Genomic DNA, 18774 nt, shown 5'->3' with positions numbered 1-18774 from the left:
AAGGTTTCCAACTGAAATTTATTATCTGTTGAGTAAAAACTTGCCTCGAGGTCCAGGTCTACAGAAAACTCTGTTTTTGGTGCTGCTGGAACCTGGACGCTCTGCACAGGCACTTCTGTTTCAATGACTTTTCAACATGAAGCCATCAGTAATACCTCGAGCAGTCTGTTCATTTTATCAAAGTGAATGCAGCATTATGAGCATTTGAAAAAAACCAAAACATTTCAATTGGCCTTTAGCTGAAGTGACAAATGCAGCTGATCCATTCCGTTTTGCGTTTAGTCGACGTTCCTTTAGAAGCTTTAACTTAATATTCTGCATAATAATAGGATGTGTGCTAATGAGGCAAAGCTGACAGACTTACAGGGTAAGCATCAATCTCTTTTCTGCTGTAGATTCAAGCATTTCCAGCTAATGAACGTCGTCCCGAACAAAGTAAACATGAGCGAACTGTAGCCTGCAGCTATCAGGCATGAATAGCATTTGTATCTACCTACTCCCACTGACTTTCTCACCCTGAGCCAAAGATAAGAGTGCAGTTCCGGTGTCAAATAATCTCTGGGAAGCCGAGGATTTAATGTCTCTCTCTGTGACCCAGCATCAGTTTGAACCACTGCGATGTGGTTACAGACACTTTGGAATGGCTAAAACGGATCCATACGATCATCTCTACGAGATCTCTGTGATCCTCCTCTGCTGTCTGCAACAAACGCAGCAAGGCAGGGCCGGTGTAACACTTCAGCTTTGCAAATTTCATAAATATTTAAAGACTTTCTATGTGTAATCAGCTCAGTTACACACAATTTAAAAAAAAAAAGCATAATGTGTGCTACACTCAAAGGGCCAGGGCTCTCTGCACCGCACGGCATGACAGGAGTCTTCTTCTCCTCCATCAAGCTCTGACATGCATTCATGTTCTAATATCAAAGTAAGACACTGTCAACAAAGCAACATGTCGCATTATGTGCTAATTTGCAAGGAAGTAAAGTGTTCTGGTTTCTTTTAGAGGCTTGAAGGACTTCACAGTCCAGCCCATACTTATATACATTATATACACTTGATGTTGGAAGATAAAAGTTCAATAATTTGCAACACAATTGTCTGGTGGTCTGCAGCCTTGGCGTCATGTTTGGGTGACTGCTCCATCCTCAGGAGCTGAAAGGGGAAACAGAAGAGACGAGGAATCAAACTGAGCCTTCCTTTAATTTACATGTTATCTGTTTCAGCAGTCCCTGAACGCAGCACAGACTCTGCAGATTGTGTCTTCTTCTCTCACCTGTTGTTGCCTCCCCCCTTGATGCCGACAGACTGGTTGTTCTGGATGAAGTTGGACCTGTTGGAGTTGATGAGAGGGGCTCCCGGCAGCTGGCCTGGTCTGATGGGCTTGGCTGGTGTGGACACAGAGGGATAACATGTGAAGTTTGATGATATGCCCAGGGGACAGTTAGCTTAGCTTAGCATAAAGACTGGAAACAGGGGCAAGCAGTTCAAAGTCCAAAAATGCACCTAAAGTTCACTCACTTGAAAAAAACCCCAGAGACTAAATTATTTTGTATTTTTATCAGAATATTGACTTGCATATTACTGATTATTCTGCACATGCAAGATATAGTTCCATGTATGTTTGTATGTGTGTCACCTACCTATCTGTGCAGAGGCTCTCCTGCCCATGTTTTTGGGCTTGACGGCGTCCTTAATGCGCTCCATCTCCTGCTCATAGCGGTTACGGTCACGAGCCGCGTTCTCTTTGGCCTCCTTCAGAGCGGTCTCCAGGGCTTTGACCCGCTCCGCAGTGGCCCGCAGGCGCTTCTCCATTTTAGGGATCTCGCCACGAAGGTCGGCGTTGTCCCGCAGCAGCTACAGATGGAAAAAGAGAAAACTCAAAGAGTGAGAGGACACACACAGCGTGCCGCCTTTAGACACAAAATCTGACAGAAGTCACTTCTGTGATTCATTCAGGGAGGAAGCACTGAAGCAACTGTGTGTTTCTACATGCTTTTACCTGCTTGTGCACTTTGCTGAGCTCCGTGAGGTTGTTCTCCAGGAAGCAGATCTTCTGTTTCTGTGCAGTGCTGCCTTCACTGTCCTCTGAGTCCATCTGAGCATTCTGCTCAAGCACAACACACAGTGATCTCAATCCAGGTTTTACCATTCATTCATCAGCTTACCTGTAAAAAACTGCTTTGTTGCACTGACTTCTTTCAACCCAGCATCTGCAACCAAAACCCCTGAATCCAAAGCATCCCATGTGTGGCTAAATGAGATGATAAGCAGCAGATTTCAGATGGGTATAGCCCCATGGCTCATTCCGCGTCTCCTCAGCCTGAGGGCTGGAGACGAGCGCCACGCTGAGGGCCTGGGTCCCTAATTTACAGCTGCTACCTTTGAAGAATCACATGACCTACTTATCGCAGACGCTTTCTGTTGTGCTACCCAGATTCATTAATATTTCATCATGGTGCAAATTAAACGGAGTGCAGCCGCCGCATGAGCGAAATATGGATCTGTTTGTCTCACTGCAGGTAGACGCCGTGGTCGGGACGCCAAGAGTTCATGCGAAATCTCACTAGATAGATTCAATCACACATAAAACCAGATCCCCGGATGATGAATACAGTGAGAATGTACCATGAGCTACTTAAACACTGTCAGGACCGTTACCTTTTTGAGTCTGGTGGACAGGTCTTGGACAAAAAGCCTCCTGAGGTTGTGGAGTGTCTGCAGTTCTCTGGCCTGTGTGAAGCCAAAGAATCCAAACTCAGAGAAAAAAAAACAGACATTACAGGGTTGGATCCCCCCAGTTAGAAACCCCCCAGGTTTTGAGGTACCTTCCCTGATACAAGCATAGTCCTTCCTCTATTGCTGATCATTTTAGAGAAAGCAACCATTCAGGTACCTGTCCTGCATACAGGTATACACAAAGGGATCTAGTCACATAGAGTGGATACTCTAGAAAGACTGCTTTAGAATTTCCCATCACACTCACTAACATCAGTTAATATCTATAATATGTCTGCTTGCCTAACCTCTATCGAATAAAGGCAAAAGGCCAAAGAAATCCTTGAAAACAATAAAGAATTTAAAGAATTAGTGTGTTGTATGGATTTGGGTCAAAGCTTCAATTCTGAAGTTGACTACAGATTTAAATGGAGTAACTGACCACAGTCTCCTCCAGCCCCTTCAGGTCCTGTCTGGCCTGCTCCCGTCTGTCCTGCTGCACCCTGCACAACATAAGCTGGATGTTACTCAGTGCATATGGTATAATGGGACAGGCTGCAGCGGACTGTACGCAGGGGCATTACGTGAGCTCCTGCAGCTGGCGGTTCTTCTCCTGGTCGGCAGCCTTGAGCTTCTCGTGCTCCACCCTCAGCCTCTCCTGCTCCAGCATGATCTTCTGGTTCAGACTGCACAGACGTCAGTATCAGTATCAGCGCTGAACCATCAGTCACATTTAGAGAGAGAAGCGTGTGGTGGTGTTGCGTCTTACTCCTGCAGCTCTGTGATGAGCTTCTCCTTGGTGTCCAGCTCATCTCTCAGGCTGCTGATCTGCTTCTGATGGATCTCTCTGTGAGACTGGATCTGCTTCTCCACAGCATCCTGCAGACACACGAGCAAACAGCTGTAGTCACAACTTCTATCAGGACCAGGGACCGCTTACTGGTACAGTACCTTGACTTCAGCGGCAGATTGGACCTCATTCTGCTTCTCCATGGTGCTAACTTTGTCTGGAAGGAGACAAAAAATTGTTTTACAGCATACATTTTTTGGGGGGTGTATTCTTTTACATCATTCTGTCAGCAAGCCCTCAACAATCCAACGAAACAAAAACTGTGGTCTGGTTAAAATGTGCTCTGGAGGAGGACATGGAAGGGTTAAGTCAGCTGCGCTCACCCTGGGCTTTGATCCTGACTATTTCCTCGTTGAGAGAGTCCACATTTTCCTCCAGCTGTCTTTTCTTCTGCTCCACATTCTGGAGGGAGTCTGTCAGGGACTTGATCTTCGCTTCATACTGGAAATGAAAAAGACATGAGAACGATTAGAAACTGTCACAAGTGACTAAAACTCGCGGCGGTTCTTTTTGAACCCAGAACAAACAGCACCGGACATGAAAAAAAAAAAACCTTATTAAACTGCTGTTTGATGGATAAACACACGATCTGCCGCTCCAATTAACTGCCACATTTGTCACTATGGTGACAGTATCCATGACAGCGGAGGCAGCAGTGGCGAGCAGCAGTTACCTGGGAGATGCGGAGCTGGCAGGCGGTCAGCTCCACCTCCATCTCCTCCATCTTCTGGAGGCGCTCGGCCTGGGTGCTCTCCAGCTGTTTGCTGCGCTTCACCATCGTCTTCACCTCTGACTTCATCTTGCTGATGTAGAGACGGGCCACAGTGAACTCCTCATCGATGAGACCGCTGCTCTCTTGTTGCTGGGAGGAAAAGACAATCGAGAGGCGTCAGGAGGCGCGCTTCATGATTTGTCTTTGTTGAGTAGTGGCAATTAGAGCTACAGCTAACAATACTTTTCATTATTCTGTAAACTATGAGAAAATAGTGAAAATGCTCTTGCTCAGTGGTTCCCAACCCTTTTCTCCTTGAAGCCCCCCTTTCCTTTGTTCAAGACAAGCCAGGCCAAACTTTTATTTGCAAAAATAAACAGCATTTGTAGGTTTTGATTCTTATCCAATTGGGTGTGTTATTGGGATTTTATAAATTTAATGTGCACAAATATAATTTTGGTAACCTCACAACCTCAGTGCAGATAAAATTGTGTGCACCCCCTGTGATCTCTGGCGCCCCCCAGTGGGCGGTGCGGACCCCAGGTTGGGAACCACTGCTCTGGATGACATCTTCAAATTGTTTTGTTTGACCAACAGGTGAAAATTTTTAATAAAACAATAATTAAAACAGAGTAAAGCAAATAATCCTTCCACCGGAGAACTGGAACCATGAAACTTTTGGCAATTAATTAGCAGCATTGTTTTCGATTTCCTGTTGATGTCGATGGACCAAGTCATTAACGGAATGATTCAACCAGTGTCGCTCAGCGTTACTGGCAGCACAGTTTGTGTGACAGCTGATCTCTGGGATGTGCAGTGCACAAAACAGCAACGCAAAGTATAAGAGACAGTGGAGGACTTCCACTCTCATGGGTGAGTGTAGCTCCAGCAAGGGGTGAGGTTAACTTCCCACTTGGAACTTCAGTGGTATTGTACAATGTTTCCACAAGAGATACTCGACCTATCCCTTCTGCTGAGGCACGCAGTTTAAAATAGGCATGATTTTAACCCACCAGCTGCGAATCGACTAGAACTGAAACCTGTGCAGAATGAAACTGTTGTCAAACTGCTGTTGAACGCAGCTCTGTAAACACGCCAGTGCACTCACTTGAACTTGAAGCGCGTTCATAATAACACTCTACAGCAGATGGCTTTGCTATTGGATAAAATGATGCACTCACTCCATACTGGCATGATCCTATTTCTCCATAAAACTAGAACACTGATCCACTGGTAGATAGACGGACACTGATGGAGCACAAATGCTGCACATTTGAGTGCGAAAACACATTTTTCACATTTCACTGACGTTTAACAATCAGCAAGCAGGCAAAATGATTAATCATGGAGCTGAAATCAATTCATTGATTCATCAGTCAACAGAAAAATGCAATGCAAAAAAAACCACCTGCTTTAAACGTCTTCATTCTGAGGATTTACTGCCTTTGTTGGTTAATTATGCTAAAAATATGACCGTATTTTGGGCTTTTGAACTGTTGGTTGGACAAAACAAGCAATTTAATGAAGATGCCTCGGACAAAAGATCGTAAAGGGGCATTTCCAACTATTTCTGACACTTTGTAAAGGGAACTAAATGAAGTTAAGGTACTAAATGAACTCAATGACAAATTAAGTGACAACAGAAACAATTGTTTGCTAAGGACACATGTACTATGCTGCTGAAATCATCATTTTTGTTGCCACAGAAAAAGTCAATTTATCCTTTATTTCTAGTATATTTCTGAGTTTGAAACAGTACGCCATCGCCACGACGGGTAACCTTAATATCGTTGCTTCCCACGGCAATGCCTATCTCAGCCAGGTCTTTGAGCAACGATGACATCATCTCAGTGACCCTCTTCTTCTGGTGATTGGTCATCTCCTTCAGCTTCTGGAGTTCAGAGTCAATGGATGCCAAGGAGCTCTGTTGGTGGAAGAAAACATCAATAAATACACACCATGCTAGGTGATCACGTGTACTCTGCGTCATCACCTCCAGTGGCTTCAGATAAAAGTACCGATTTCTCATTCAGCTCCTCACTGAGAGCCTCGAACTCTCTTGCTTTGTCCTCAACTTCCTGACTCTTCTGGTCGTAGTTGACAGCCAGTTCCTCCAGGGCCTGCAGCACCTCCTTCACCTCCTCCTTGGAGGCTTCGTTCTCCGCCAGCAGCCGGTTTAGTTCTGTTTGCAGGATGTCGTGATCACGGCGGGAGGAGGATAAGAGCTACGGGTGAGGGTGGGGAGTGAAGATAAGACAGTGATGCTGAGTATACGGAGGGGGTGAAAAGGTAGTGAAGCCTGAAATTCATAACGTGATCTAATAAATAGATTTCTGTCCAGCTAAAAACCCTCATGTGTTCAATCTGTAAGGATCCAGTGCCGCCTGCTGAGGGCGAGTTACAGTCTGACCTCTCCTGCAGGGCTACTAATGGTCTGCTATCAGCTGTCAGACTGGGTTTGTGCTAACAGGAACGGCTGGAGGGCTGAGACGCGATGGGGGGGGAGTAGGGAAGGGAGGGCGGGGGAGAGGGCAGGGGAAGTTGTGTCACCTCCTCCTGTTCCAACATCTGTTGCTTCAGCTCCTCCACCAACTGAGACTGCTGGTTGATCTCATCGTCCTGGAGGAAGGGAAGAGAAGAGAGGAAAAGAGACATATTAAAATGTCACTCATTTATTTCCACTTCAACCAGAAGGAGTACTGAAGAGCAGCCAATCACGCCATCTGCTGGCCAACAGAAGTACTGCACAGAAGACAGACTGGGCTGTGGAAGCGTCACATTAGGTGAGAGAATGGACAGTATAGAGCCAAACTGAGTTAATGCTAGCAATATTAATTATGTATGATTGTATAATGTATAATTTTATTATTTATATGATCTTAAGAGTAATTATTTACATTATTAATAATTCAGTGATAAATCTCTGACCATGTGGCTTTGATGGCGACATTTTTCGTGGACGTCCCTCGACTATTTTGTATGATTCATTTTTAGTTTTTAACCCAGGTTCGTGTAATATTCATGACGCTCACTGCAAAATGTTCAAGCAATTGTGTCACTAAATACAGCAACATGTAAGACTGTATGTGAAACAAATGGTGAAAATCTCTGGTGCACTACAATTAGCTATTGAAACGAGCAGGTTTAATGGTCTCCCTGCACATGAATCATGCGCTGGGCTGCAAGTTCAAAATGCAAATAACCACCACCAAAACATCTGATACATCCAATAAGAAACATAAATATACACAGTAAAATGATTTATATTATTACTACAGTAGCACAAGATAATTAAACACTATTAGCACATCTTGTCAAAGTTGCAGTTAAGTGTATTCATAATCCTTTAATACCATTACCATCCCATTGAGAATCATTTATTTGTGATGCATTTATATCTGTATGTACTGGTCTCTACCATATAGCATACAGTCATATGTCACTTGAGAAATCAGTGCATATCCAGTGGATAAATGCACGTCATATGCAGCATATTAACACATTACAACCATAATATATGAATGTTAAAGGTGCCCTGGGGAGTTTTCTTGCCAGTTTTCTGAGCCTACATCCAGGCTCATTAGTTGTCTCTGCCTTTGCTGGCACACTGCTGCATAGCTTAGCTTCTTACTGCCACCTGCAGGTCAGCAGAAGAGTGTGAAACCATTAAGAGGAATGTGTAAAATGTCATCAAAAAAACTGCTGCAAAGCACCACTAGAGGCCAACAACTCCACAGGGAACCATTAACATCGTTTTATTTTATAAATGTGATATTGTTGTGCCTGATCTATTCATGGACACAGTCATACATCATTGTCATATTTAACATTTTAGGGGCTCTGTTGTGTATTAATGCATTACAGCGCTTGACATTTATGTCTAATTCAGACAGTTTCAAGTGGAATTTGTTGTCCCCTGAGATAATTCTGATCTGACCAACTGGAAAAACCTGTGGGTCAATACACTGCAACAACCATGCTTGGTGTGTGCACACCATAAACAAGTAGACTTCATCAAAGGTGTCAGTAAACCACGTGGCGTGTAGTGGATCCTTCCTCACCTTGTCATCCATCTCTTTGTACAGCCTGGCCATCTCAGCCTCACACTTCTCTTTCTCTGCATCTGTGAGTTTGGCTCCGGGGAGGGCACTGAGGGCAGGTTTGGCTGGTGTCTTATCATTGTTGAGCGCAGTGTCCAGGGCCTGGACCTCTGCCTTGGCCTTCTCTTTATCAAACTGTTCCTCTGCTGGCACACTCTCTCCTGCAGGGGGCAGCAAGGAGAGACATCAGTTCAGTCTCTGTGGGGGTTTGTGACATGTCCCCTCCCTCCTGCGTCGCTCCCTCAAGCAAGGCTTTGTTTTCAGAAGCAGACCTGTGACAATTCTAGATTTCTCGTGTCTATAGTTAAGTGTAAGGCAGACATGATCATGCACATTTTATGACTTCACTAATATGAACACAAAGGATTCCTTCTTCAGGCGCGTCCTTTTCAAGCCCAAAATAGCACCAGTATGTGATTCAGCTCAAACTAAGACAAGGAGTTTTTCATCTCACCCAAACCATTACAAATCAATGGACTGATCATCCTTCATTTGCATGAACATATGGAAGATTGCTACACTATCAAATATCTATATGTCAGGACATAATTTGCTGCTTGTCAGTTCTTTAAAAATGCAGCAGAGAAATAAGCTTGGCCAGGACATGAGCTGACAAATATCTAATCTATGCACTGAACAAGCCAAATTATGCTCCAGTGAAGCATATGGTCCCTTCAAGCCACACCAAGCCCTACTGTAGCACAGAGGAGGGGTGTTATGGGACAGCGTAGTCCTCACCGCTCCTCCAGCGGTTGAGCTCGGTCTCCAGCCAGGTGACAGTGTTCTTCAGCGTCTTGTTCTTCTCCCTCTCTTTCTCCCACTTGCTCTTCCACTGCTCTGCGGTCAGCTCCACGTTCAGACACACTGTGTTCTTGACGGTTTTTGCCCTGGTGAGACAGCGAGGTGAGGAAATGGCAGCGTGTCACCAGTCGCGCCACTTCTAGACTGTTTTCACCGCAAGGCTGACTGACTTTAACTGTTACCGCTGCGATGGAAATGTCAAGCCTGACGTGCATTATAGGCAGCGTCTGTACTTTTAGAGTGCGGAGTCATTTTTATGGGTGATAACAGGCTGTGAAAACACAAATGGCCTGTTAGATATGCTGGACTGTTATCAGGGCAGATACAAACCTTATGAAGTGGACTGTGATGGGATGCATTTACATTAACTGCAGTGTCTTTGTCAGAGCTATTATGAAAGTCTGTGTTTCCACTATTAGTCACATTTGTTTATGGCTTCTGTTGACTCAGTTTTTAGCACCACAGTGATCCAGAGCCTTGTTGTGTTAGCTTACATAAAAATGATTCCCATATCAGCTTCTGTGTGTGTGTGTGTGTGTGTGTGTGTGTGTGTGTGTGTGTGTGTGTGTGTGTACCTCTGTCCAAACTGCAGTGTGGTCCTCGTCTCAGCGTCATTGAAAGAGGAGGGTGAGCAGCAGATGACCATGGTGGTCCGACAGTTCCCTCCCAGGGAGTCCTGCAGGATCCTGGTCATCTTACTGTCTCTGTATGGTACGTAGGTCTGACAGAGGACACAGATTAGAATCCACATGGAGCTCCTACAGCCTTGAATATTTCCACACTTCATTTTAGGTGTGCTGTGTTTGTTTCAGTCAGTGTTTCTCCTCAGTTGGAATCCTAATCCTCAACTTTGAATCTCACTCTCTCTCTTAAACACACTAATTAACAGCAGTCATGAAAGGAGCACAGAACCAATCCCTGACAGCCTCACCGAGCCCTCTGCCAGAGCCGCAATGACAATTCCCAGCGAGGACAGGGATTTGTTGATCATCTTGGCTTCATCCAGCACTGTGCCCTCCGCTCCAGTTTTACCCACCTTTGAAACACACGAACACAGGAGAGCTCTCACAATGACACTGGAACCAGACTGTGTGATTAGAGACACTGATTGCTCTGCACAACTAACATGCTAATGATTACTCCTGACAGTCAGAAGGTAACAAAGATGATGGCGAGGTGTAATGATCATTGAATAACAACAGGACACAAAAGGAGATTATAAAGAGAAGGATGACAGCGTTGTGCTATCCTTGGCTTGTTAACGCCCTGTACTGATTACTGCTCCCTGCTGAGGGAGGCAGCCGCTTGTCGTTAAAGTTTCATTACATAAATCGAGTCAATACAGGCAAGTAAACTGTGCCTTCAGGAGCAGCAACATGAGAGCAAAGGGCTGTCCACATCTGGACTCATTCCAACGTCTGGTCCCCAACTGCTCTCTAATCATTTCACTTGTTCAGGTCTGAGCTTTGCACATGCAGAAACTGGGAAGCAAAGAAAGGAAGGCAAAGAGAGAGAGACAGACATACTTTCTCACTCCCGGCCAGATCGACGAGGTAGAGCTTTCCAGTCAGTTTATGTCCAGTCTGACTGTTTTCCTGCTTGATGTTGATGAGGAAGATGCTGTGACTCCTGGAACTGTGCTCATTCATGTCTGACACACAAATTCACACACACACACACGCACACACGCACATGCACAATGAGCATTACTGTGCATAACTTAGACTTAAAAACTTTATCTTTTTACAACATGTGGAGAATTCTTTTCTGTCTCTCACAAGTCTGACACATCAGTGGAGGTGAAACAGTGAACAGACTTATTGGTAATTAGCCGACTTGAGAGTGTCTTCTTTTGAGTTACTGATTTCCTGGTTCCTGGTTTCCTTTTACTATGTTTATGTTGAAGGGGGGCAAAATAATCAAGATCTGGACTTGAGCAGGGGATTCGCAGAGCAAAGACATTGTCTAGTGCCTCCAGGAGAGTATTTTCTGGTGCGGGAATACATAGTTCCCAGAACCCAGTTAGCTGGGTCATTTAATTTATTGTTGAAAGAACAAACATGTTTGTTGTTTGATAAATGTCTGCACCAAGAACTGTAAGCTTGTGTTCTTTTATAACACAGACATGGCTGACTGATGTTTAATGACTAGTTCAATGATGATTGTCGTTAGAAAAAGGATTAGAAATACTTAGTGTGTATTATGAGACATGCCTATTTTCACTCCACTGTTCTTTCTCATTTGGTTGTGTGGGGAGCACAGACACAGTGTCTTTCGCCGATGGGAGTCCTGCTGCAGTCAGGAGACCCAGTGAGGTTGAACCCATGAGCGGCAGCCACACTGAAGGCATTCAGTGTGTGAACTCACTTGTGACAGCCACGCTTCGGTTGTTTTTGCCTTCCTCTATGGTGTCCATGACCTCGGTGGGACTGCACACGAAACGCTCGGTACACCCCTGGGGAGTACACATGCAATCACAAGGAAACGCTGTGTTCGACAGGCCCGCAGCAGGTTGGCTTTACAGAGGGACAGTTATTAGCTGAGGAGACCATGACACACTCTTTTCCATCTGATTACTTCATTTTCTCAGTTTTTAATATCTCACAGAACAAGATGAAAGCGAAAACAATCTCATTCCACTAAACACAATGATTGTCAAAGTCTGTATTGAACACGCTATGTCACGTCCAACATCATCTCCTCCACAGTTGTGCCATTTTTTAAATTATATTCTCCAGCTGTAGCTCATGCATTACATCGGGCCGGGACAAACTGGGACTGGTTGTTGACTTAATTAGAAAAACAATCAAATGCTTCACTAAAATAAGATTTCTGAAGATGAAAGCAAAGCCCTGTGTGTCTCACCTTGACGTACGGCACTCTGTTTTTGTCCTCGTGCACAGAGAGGTTGGTCTTTGTTACTGTGGAGGAGAAAGACAGTCAATGTCATGTCTGAATGAGTCATCACGAATGATGAAAGATAACGATAAGAGACAGACATACCATCCAACAAGTCCCTGATTTTGTCCAAATAGACTTCAAAATATGAAACCTGCAAAGCCAAAGCTTCCAGTGAGACCTCACCAAAGCTACAACGCGTGCAGAACTTTCTGACATTTAAAAGCACCTGAGCAGCCGGCTGTGACGTTAACATACTTTGATATGAAACTCCAGGTTCTGATCCATGGAATAAATGTAGTTGAAGATGTCTTGAACAATTCTGGGAATGACTCCCATCATATTTGGGTCATGGAGTTTCCCCTTTAGGAGATAATAAAAGAAAGAGTATAAATAAGACAGGATTTTTAGCATTTCTGTCCAGTGGAAAAATGGCTAATATTCTACTTTACCTCCATAGTGTGTGTTTTGCCAGATGATGTCTGCCCATAGGCAAATATTGTGCCATTGTAGCCCTCCAGAACATCTGTACGCGTCGAGACAAAGAAAAACCAGGGTTTTAGAGCGTCAGACACTGGCAGCCATCTTTACTCCCATGTCATCTTACCTCTGACAATCTTCTGAGCCACAGCATTGTAGAATTGCTCCTGAGTTGTATTGGACTGGAACACGCGGTCAAAGTAGTACGGTTTCCCCTGTGGAGAAGAGGTGGCCGTGTGTGTGAATGAGTGATGAATGTATATGTGTATATACATTGTGCAAGTCCTATTTGATTGTTAATACACATCTCACTGTGAGGATGAAGTGCAGGCCAGGTGGTGCACTTTGAGCTTTAACTTGTATTTTATCATTCAAAGACTCACTGACACGCTACAACCTGCTGATTCTCCTTCATAAAACAAATCAAACAGATATTTCAGCTCGCTACAATCAAACACTAGCTAACGTGCTTTTAGATTCTCGGTCAGTGTTACTGTATCTCAGCTTCAAAGCAAAGGGTGGCTACTTTGAACAATCTAATCATATTTTATGTTTTCAGTGGTGGAAGAAGTGTTCAGATCCTGTACTTCAGTACTAAATACCACGCCATGAAAATACTCCACTAAAAATAAAAGGCCTGCATTCAAAACCTTACTTAAGTAAATGTATATAAGTAGTATTAGCATAATTTACTTAAAGTATCTTCAAACTGTGCCATTTTAATGAATCTTTTCGAAAGCAATACTTCAAAATGAACAAAAAAATGTGCTGGTGGAATCATGTCTGCTGACTCAGAAGCAGCTGGTGACTCAATGTTTGAACATCAATAGAAGGAATCTAGTGTAACACCTTGAGATGGAGCGGCTCCACCAGGATGGCCATGCTGTTCAGCCCCCTGAGGGGCTGCCCAGGACACAGGAGATACTGTACATGAGGACAGACTCCAACCAGCTGATACAGCTCTACAAGCCATGACAGCTGAAGCTACCGCAGTGCCAGTGAGAATCATGGCCAGACTAAAGACAAGCAATCCATCAGCTCAGGGACAAAGTACAATACAGCCTGCTTGTGGATGTGAATACAGTCTTCCACAATAGTGGACGCCTGGAAACTGCCAACAAAGGCTCACAGCTCTGGCCACCAGGCTGAAGAGAGATAGAAAAGCAGAAGCCAATATAGTAACTGGCCTGTTCCTCAAAGAAGCACCCAAAGTGTACTCCAAGCTGCAGATTAACAAAGAAACATCAGGCCCACCCAGAGCAGAGACCAAGCAATACTGGAAGGATAAATGTGAGATGGAGGTATCACACAATGTCATTCACCAGTGGCTGGGCATAGGAGCAGACTGCAGCAATATCCCAGAACAAGAAGCAGTTACCATCACAATGGCAATCCAATAATGAGTCTCAAGCATGAACTGCACCTCACTCTGACATGATTCACACCTACACAGATGAATCAGCTGCTAACATCAGGGTCTCTGACTGGCAAACAGACGGGAGAACAGTACTGATCACAGGGTAACACACCCTCCAACTCCAGGCCGAATGCCTGACTCTCCACACCATGGAAGACCCTGTCAGGCATCATGGCAGAGCTGTCAGTGCTGTCTAAGATACAGTGCTACAGTACAGCCACTTGTCCACAAGAAGCAATAAATTACCAGTTGGCCTATGACTGAGATATGGTGACTGAGAAAGCCAAAACCTCACTTGCTGGCTTTTTCAATCTTTCATTCATTCAGTCTTCCAGTCACAAGGCTGTGCAGCGGCCATTTTGGAACATATCCGGTTCACTGTGAGATTCAACTTCCAAACTTCTAAACTCCAGCCTAAACTGTTTTTTTGTAAGCTTCACCTATGCTTACTGCAAACACAACATGCTACATGTTAGCATGCTAGCATTACTATGACTGTTCAAATACATTAGCATGCAAAGGTTAGCATTAAGGAGCACTGGTAAGGCTGCTGAAGTGCAGGTGAGGCTGAAACAGTAGATGAAACGGATGGAATTAAGTTAAAACGGCCGGTTTAAGCTTGACTGACTGAAGTCAAGACTGATCCAAGTTGAGAAAAGTCTAACAAAGGACAGCTGACACTGACAAAGTGACGTATATTGTCTTCTTCTTTCGAGAGAAGTCTGTGCGTAAAAGCGCAAAAATCATCCAGATGAGCTTGGTTACGCACGGCTTGATAAACCCCCTGGAAAACCTGGTACATATGAGCCATACCTCACTGGATTCACAAACCTACTGAAGGACAATACCATTCGAACAAAACGTTGTAGCAAGCGAGAAAAAGACAAGAAAGGAGCCGCTTGTGCCAAAAAGTTCTTTTTACAGCTCAGGTGACTCTAACTGATTCAGAAGATGTGTTGAACCTTACTTTAAAATATGTCTGGTTTTTGTGATTCCAAAGAGTCACTAAAAACCAGAACTGAGAGCATAATCTATCATAAGCATAACAGTTAAGAACACTTAACCATATATTTTTGTATTGATAACGTTGTGACTTTCACTGACTGGAGAGTGTTTGCTGAGTTCAGCTTATCCTCTGATCCCAGAGCTGTCCGGAGCGACACACTCACCGCAATCTGCACACAGTCATCTCCCTGAAACTTCGGGATGTACTTGTCTCCGCGGGCCACCTCCGAGCTGTTCAGCGGCCTGAAACGGCACACCACCTTGATACAGGTCTCCGCCGCGTCCGTCATCTCCGCCGCTGTGGATGGATGGAGCGCTCCGTCCTCCCGTTACAGTGTGACAGCTGCAGAACCTGAACCAGCAGGTGGGCTCACACAGAGCTGAGCAGGAGGCTGTGTCAAGGTAGTCCCCAAATATTCCCACTGGAATATTAACGGAGGCGCACCTGAAGCTGCATCAAGACGTTCAGCTGCTTAAAGTAAGGCAGAATCAACAAGATGAGGTAGAACTTGAGGAGATAGAAAGTTGCAAGGCGTTCACTTTGATGCCCAGAATGAATAAAAATCCAGCGGTGTCAGGGCGGGACTAGAGGGTGGTCATATGAACAGAGCAGGCACACAGGCCTTCAGGATCTGAGAAACAACAGTTTATTGAACACTGAGTGTCTCTTTGCTTGTGGTGTTCATGGCCATCTGGAGCAGCTGGAGATTTAAGAGCTGGTTTAATAGGAACTGATTTTAGTTTTCCTGGCCTCTCGTGGTTGCTCTTTTTCATGGACAGGGTCAAGTGTTCCTCAGTGCACTGCTCTATCAGCTGGTAAATCAGATAGTTGTAGTGCTTCTCCATGGCATCTCATTATATCCACTTGTTCTTGCAAAATGCTTCACTGTGAATCAATGTACCTGTAAGTTTTATCTGAGGTTTGTGACCTGCACACTCTGTATTTCAGTACTCACCTTACTTACCAGTACACTCACTTAGTGTCACTGTCTGTCTGTATGTCTGTGCATCTTTTCAAACAACCAGCAGAAGCTGTTGGGTCATGAAATCAGGACACACACTTCATCAGAGAATGAAGGTGTTGAATACAGGCTCGGGGTGTTGTCGAGGTTGGGCTGTGGTGTGTGTATTGGCCCTGCTGAGCATGACTGGACAGCTGTGCAATCAGATGCTTTGAAAGGATAATTACACATTTGGCCAAATTGCATGAAACTGATGAAAAAAGTCAAAGCTAAAAATGTCCACAGCTGCACTTCAAAGAATGAGCTGAGAGGAAGCTAATGAGGCACTTCTCATCACTGAGGAGGGAGCCAAGAAGCCTCTTGTTCTGTCTGGGGCGCCACCGTGTGGATAACTGCAAAGAGCAAACTATGCATTAAGGATCGGTAGCATTTATTAAACCTCTGCACTAGAATGGTCTACTCCACATTTCAGACATTCCAGATTCTCACAAATGAACACATGCATTAGTGTTGTGGCTGGTTGAAGTGGAGCCACATTTAATACAGCATAATGCACTGTTATATACTTCAGTGGTTCAGTGGATCAGTGGTTTCCATCCTATAGGGGTCGAGCCCTTCCAAAGGGGCATGATATAAATCTGAAATGATTAAAGGGTGCAGTCATTTGGAACTGCTGGTTCAATCTTTGACAATGTACTACTGTATTTAGTTTCTTACTGAACTATACTTAGTGACTTTCCACCACTGGTGATACGGTTAAAAGCTCCAGAAGCTCCAGCACAGCCACTGAAATTGGCCGTGAGGCAACATTGTTTTGTCAACTGCTTTTTCCGACAGCATGAGTCAGCTTCTTGAAAGTCAGTTAAAGGCACCATGATGAGATGAATCAACACCAAGTCTGCTCTCCAGGTGAAGCTCAGAGCAATCACAGTAGCTTGCACAGTAGTAGTAGATGTGTCATATTTTAGTAGATGTGTCATGCACCAATTTCACCAGAAAAAATTCCTCGTATGTGTAAAAGCATTCTTGGCAATAAAGCTTTTTCTGATTCTGATTCTGATTCTGATTCAGAGGAGGTGGGAAGTTAGAAAAGTCACTGTATTCTTAAGCTGCCCGCTTGGTGTCTCTCAATGGTAACAACCAGATATCTCAGATTTATATAGCTATAAAAACACAAAGAGCAATTATTAGATAAAGGCAAGGTCGCCTTAATGTACCTGTATGTTATTTTCTTGTATTCTGTACTAATATCATACACGTCATGCAATGGCAAACATGGATCATTCTTGGTTTAAGAAATACCTGATTCTACAATGACAGAGAATGTGTGGTTTCTTTGTGTTGGCTACAGAATAATGAACACTCAACACTGACTGGAGGATCCATTCTTCCTCGCTGTCACGTCCCTTACAATCACTGTCCCATCCGAACCACTTGATCAAGTTCTTTTCACTCCTTTAGACCATAAAATATCTGTCTATTGTTGAGAGTAAGTGTTACAGCAAAGACACAATGATGTAAATATATTTGAAATTATGTTTCCACCAGAAAATACAACATTATACTTAATTAATGAATATCTCTCTGTTTTTAATCAGGAACATCATCAAGTAATACAATGTGAAAAAATGGAAATATTCCTAAAGGGGTGTGAGTGTGAAGAAGATTTTTATCATCAGCTGCCAGCAGGGGTCAGCAGAAGCTTTCAGTATATTGTGTGTGGCCAAGGAGGAGCTGAAAGACTCCCATAGACCCCCCCATCCAAAATAAAGCCTATATTTCTGTAATATGCAGAGAGGATGAGACGCTTACAGGGTTTCAGCTGTGATATCTATTCTGTAGCTTTTCACCAGAAGATATTAATCAAAAAATGCAATTAGAGTCAGTCTGAATGTACAGATTTTTATTACATAGAAACTGCAGCATTAGACAAGTGCTGAAGCCATGAACCAGGTTGCAGAAACACACACGCAGGCGCACACACACACACACACACACACACACACACACACACACACACACACACACACACTTTTTTTCCCCACTTTCACACACGCTCAATCAATGCCAAGCACTGGTGCAGGGAGATAAGACAGCAAAACACTGAGTCGGGAGTAACACAGTCAATGAAGAAAGAAAAAGCGATGGAGGGGTCATTTAACAGAAGTGCACCATCACACTTTACAGCACGCAGAGAACTCAGAGGGGCTTTTATTTCTGAGGCACCGACTGACCTCCGAAAAATGGCAAATTGTTCTTAACGGATAGAAAATATAAATTACAGTAAGTACATTCTCTAGATTAAGACCCATAAATATGCGTTTGAGAGCTCAAATTACAGTATGTACAGAGGTCCATGCGTCCACAATATACAGTACATACATAATAAATATTGGATATAGTCACAATACAGCAATCAAGATGGATATTTGTTTTTTCTTTGCACAAGTTAAGGGAACAGCAAGACATGGCAGGAGTCAGCATTCATAAACCGGCTGAGGAGAGGCCTTCACAACCTGGATCTGTCTGTTATTAGGTTTTATTAAAGGGGTTGCAGTGGTTACTGCTGTCCTGGCTCCAAAAGCAGGTGATGAGGAGAGGAGAGGAGGAGAGAAGGAAAGAAAAAAGGAAAGAAATGTTTTTGGGGAAGAAGCACCAGTGAGCTTGTACTCCAGGCTTCAACCTGACTCACAGTAAAAAGAGAAAGAGCGAGATAGAGGGGAAAAAAAAGGAGAAAGCAATCTCAAGAGTTACCCTGTGACAGATGTGGAACGACAGATGAATGAATAGCGGATAAAAAACGGTTATCTTTCTCAACACTGATCGTAAAA

At 44.1% G+C, this 18774-nt stretch overlaps 1 protein-coding gene across 1 annotated transcript; it reads right to left on the bottom strand.

The window, feature by feature from the left end:
- Positions 1–798: 798 nt before the first annotated feature.
- On the bottom strand, positions 799–15271 carry LOC143339735 (kinesin-1 heavy chain-like). The gene is made up of 26 exons (XM_076761145.1): positions 15146–15271; positions 12687–12774; positions 12532–12605; positions 12338–12442; positions 12185–12233; positions 12047–12102; positions 11549–11636; positions 10708–10832; positions 10113–10217; positions 9757–9902; positions 9119–9267; positions 8342–8541; positions 6831–6899; positions 6299–6505; positions 6061–6204; positions 4242–4430; positions 3892–4009; positions 3670–3725; positions 3488–3597; positions 3303–3404; positions 3161–3221; positions 2662–2733; positions 2003–2107; positions 1644–1857; positions 1277–1388; positions 799–1155 (listed from the first exon to the last, which is right to left on the bottom strand). The coding sequence occupies exons 1-26, from the start codon at positions 15269–15271 to the stop codon at positions 1149–1151; spliced, it is 2877 nt and encodes a 958-aa protein (XP_076617260.1). The 3' UTR covers positions 799–1148.
- Between the last annotated feature and the right edge of the window lie 3503 nt (positions 15272–18774).

This window comes from Chaetodon auriga, chromosome 21 (assembly GCF_051107435.1).
Source record: "Chaetodon auriga isolate fChaAug3 chromosome 21, fChaAug3.hap1, whole genome shotgun sequence".
Taxonomy (NCBI): domain Eukaryota; kingdom Metazoa; phylum Chordata; class Actinopteri; order Chaetodontiformes; family Chaetodontidae; genus Chaetodon; species Chaetodon auriga.
This window is presented reverse-complemented; position numbering and strand designations above follow the sequence as displayed.